The sequence below is a fragment of the Fulmarus glacialis genome, unplaced genomic scaffold, assembly GCF_000690835.1.
Source record: "Fulmarus glacialis isolate BGI_N327 unplaced genomic scaffold, ASM69083v1 scaffold453, whole genome shotgun sequence".
NCBI lineage: Eukaryota > Metazoa > Chordata > Aves > Procellariiformes > Procellariidae > Fulmarus > Fulmarus glacialis.
The window spans coordinates 1934-5852 of record NW_009202019.1 but is presented as its reverse complement, the minus strand read 5'-3'; the positions used below and the strand labels follow the sequence as shown (position 1 = coordinate 5852).

General features: G+C 40.8%; 1 protein-coding gene across 2 annotated transcripts in view; it reads right to left on the bottom strand.

The window, feature by feature from the left end:
• Nucleotides 1-3536, bottom strand: part of ABL2 (ABL proto-oncogene 2, non-receptor tyrosine kinase) — a 16003-nt gene extending 12467 nt beyond the window's left edge. For both annotated transcript variants that reach the window (XM_009574119.1, XM_009574120.1), the window contains exon 1: nt 3431-3536. In XM_009574119.1, the coding sequence (XP_009572414.1) occupies nt 3431-3536 (106 nt within the window). The remainder of the gene's footprint in view (nt 1-3430) is intronic.
• Between the last annotated feature and the right edge of the window lie 383 nt (nt 3537-3919).

The window sequence follows — 3919 nt, the reverse complement described above, 5'->3', positions numbered from 1 at the left end:
ATATATTTCTATTTATATACACATCTATTTGAAAGTATTTAAGCATTCATAGATAAAAAATGGATGAGAAATTAAAAGTGCTTTTTTTTTATTATGTGAAGTAGTGAAGGAAACCTTTCGATGCTAAAATGTTATGGTTTATGTCTTTATTGTTTCTGTGGCTGAAGTAGCTAGCCTGGATCTGAAACCAACATTACAAATACAGGTAAGACAGACTGAATTAGGATACAAATAAGATCTATAGGTTGGAGAGTAACTGATTCAGTATTGGTGATTTACAGAGTCTTGAAATGTGTAATACATTTCAAGACTGTGTAAGTAAGAGGTGGAAAACTGACAGGGACAGAAAGTCGTAAGGGTGATGCTAGGTATTTAGCAGCAGTGTTTCTGAATACCCAGGCAGTTCTGTTTTGCTGTTTCGAAGGACAACCGATGCAAATTTGATAGTACAAGGGAGCGGGGGGAAGAATCAACCTTGTTTTATAGACAAAGGAAAAAAGTCCCCACAGTTCCTGTGATGATGAAAACAATCTAAATACCCAGGGTTTTGGAAAGAACTGTAAAAAGCAAAACTGTCTGAACACTTCATGGTAGTGCTATGCCAAGACCATCATTGGCTTTCTAACCCATAGAGAGGTTTTCCAAGAACAGGTAGCAGAATAAATTTCAATATTAAGACAAGAGAAAGAACAATGATGCAGTCTCATACATGTGGGTTGCTCAAGGGGGCAAAAAAATACGAAGGTGTAAAGATATAAATATTTTCTCTGATGGCACAAGTGACGTAAGTTCCTGACCCAATATATATTTTCAAATTTTCTTGTTGAACTTACTTATGGAAATTCACTGTAAAAAGATTTAATTAAATTAAATCCTCTTTTAAAAGTTGGATGCTTTCTTCACTTTACAATCATTGCTTTGGCCCATTTCTGAGGGGCTGAGATGTCAGGCTCAGGATTTTTTTAAGCAGACCACTGCCAGAAAATGCGTGTATATAATACCACCCTCCCCGCACTCCCATGAGATTTACATTCGTGAGCGAGAGCTAGTCCATAAGGCACTTTAAAAGAGAACAAAGAGCTCAAATGCAGTACAGGACGGGAAAACTGGGAAGTCAGCGAGACGCAAAACAGGAAGAAGCCTGTGCCAAGTAATAGGCAAACATATGCCAAATCTGTGTCACAGGACAGAGCTCAAGCCTGGAAAACGAGGACGTAGCAGGGTTCCCAGCACCTACATGCATTTTTTTGGCTGTATTGTGGGTACATGAGAAAGTAAATGGTTGAGGTTTGTTCTGTTTTGTTTTTAAACACATAGCTAAGTGGCTTTTGATTGCATTTCTGGTAATCAATTCAGAGTTATACTGCTTGCATAACCTGCTCATCTTGCAATTACTTAATACCCTACCTCCCAAGCCTTGCCAAAGTAGCAACCTATCAAGGTTCTCCTAGCAAGAACCGAAGTGACTAGAGATTAAGCTACCAAAATGTCACTTCTTTGATTTCATTATCTGCAGATACAATATTTACACACACTTCTTGTTCCTAACCATCAACTGCACTTAGTTTTACAGTATACTAACCCATCAGACTGGGTGCTATCATGGAAAAGAGAGGAAATCCCAATGTTTGCTCTGCTACCTACATGATAGCATGGCTGCCAACATCCCACTGTAATTTTTTAGGGCTGGGTGTGTGCATATGCACGTCCAGTTGTTAAGTACCCGGAAAGAACACCAGTTCCTAAATCCTGCTCTCTTTATGGAGTAAAAATACGTAATTAATTAAATAATACATTCTTTATACTCCTATAGTGACTTGTGTTAGAGTGTTTCAGTGCCTTAAGCAAAGTCACGCAGCAAATGTGCTATACAAGAAATCTGACTTACGCATCTCTGCTAAGGAGCAAACACAAAAGTAGGCAGTGTTTCCAAAAAATACCCGATCTTCCAGCTCCAAAGTACCTTAATGGTGTTTAAATAACTTCTTACTTTCAGTTATGTATCTGCCGAGATGTGAAGGGCTTTAAACAAAAATATATGCATTTGTTCTAAATCAAAGCATACTTTAAGTTTCTTTCTCAAGCCAGAAAAGCTCATGAACTGAGCATCCAACCCCTACTTAACAGACAGCGCAGAGTTAAGCATTTAACCATGCACTCGATGGGTAAGCCTGAAGCAGCCTAGTATCAGCCTAGCTTCAGAGCTGCTGCAGCAAATTCCATGACCTGCCCAAGCTGAGCCCAGCAGCGGGCACTTTAGCCAAGGCAAAACCAGCAGAAATGCCACCTGCTGCTTAGCGCTGAGCAGCTCTCCCCACATGAAACCATTTGTGGTGCTGTGCTGGATTGCCAGCGAGGATTCAAAGCAGATGTGGGACTACTACCACTTCCTCGGGAATGCCTGGGAGGCTGGCACATGTTCTTTACACCCACTTTATGTACAAAAAAAGCTAGCAGAACTTAATGTTTGATGAGGAGCTTCAATCACTTAGCTACAGTGCTTACCTAAAAATCACACTACCTAAAAATCAAATGCTTTTAAGAGTTCATGTCTCACTAACTTCCTTCACTTTCATTTTTAGAGTGACTTGGATGCTTAAGTAACCATAAAGGTTACCCAGTATCTACTAAAGGGGAATTTACCAGGACATAAAAACCTACTGCAGGTTATTATTACATAATAACCTATGCTGCTTAATACGGTGTGGGATCTATACCATCCAATATGTAAGGATATGGAAGGTCAGTGAAACATGATAATTGCATAGACCTCATTAAGGAAGCTAAGCTAACCAATGCATATCACAAATTACACCCCTTCAACTGAATAGTCTGCAAGCTCTATTCACACCAAGAGTAAGGAAATGAGCTGGGAAGTTCTGTTTTATATCAGCTCCTTTTAAAGGCTAACCATAAATCATATATGACCACTTTCATTTCCTATACAATGGAAAACTTACATCATCATTTAGTGTACAAGTAATACACGGTCATGCGAGGAGGTTACACTTCATCCATCTCCTTCCTTTTCTTTATTCCCACAATACAATTTGCTTCTCTCCGGATATGAATGCTTTTCCTATTCAGCCAACATGTAAGGGGTGTTTTTGTCCCCCACCCTGTGCTGCCAACACTGCAATTACCAATCTCTTTGGTCCAAGAGCAAAGTACATACTAAATCTTAAATTTTACAGTCACACCAAGTGCTGAAATGGTCTCTATTTCTGCAATACTAACCCCATATGGTTCATAAAAATGAAGCATTTCAATAATCCTAAAATCCAGATAAAAGCAGGCAATCTCAGTCCTGCCCGTGGTTGGTCTCATCCTACAAGAGAAAGATGAACTTGAAAGGACCCACATCCTCCTTGAAGCACTTGGAGAAATACAGGAAAGGGATAGCACAGCATTACATCCCTGACCATCATACCTGTGAAACTCACGCCAGGCTCAGAGGTTTCCTCGCCAAGGCAACAGAGCAGCTTGCCCTCTTTGCCATAGCTGCTAGACTGGAAGAGGACCGTCCCCACAATCATCCTGTGCTTCGCAGCAAGCAGAAGAGGCTGCTTGACACGAGAAGTCCTGGGCTGCCACTGCCAGCACAAACGCCACCACGTGCAGACGATCACTGCTCGCAAGGCAGGCCAATGGAAAAGCAAGCACTGCCGAGTGGGCGAAGGAGAAACTGGGAAAATCAAGCTGCGGGTTAACGTGGTTATTAGCTGGAAGTGAGGGTGGAGCTTCCCAGGGAATGCTGAACAAACAGAGGATGTGGGGACTGGACTGCAAGTTGAAACAATTTTGAGATGAGCTATAAAGACAGAGTTTTGTTTCGCTAAGAGTTAGGCAACAAAGTGTTTGGGAAGAAAGCAAACAGTTTCCTTGGAGAAATTTTCCTTTGTACAAATTACAAAACAGA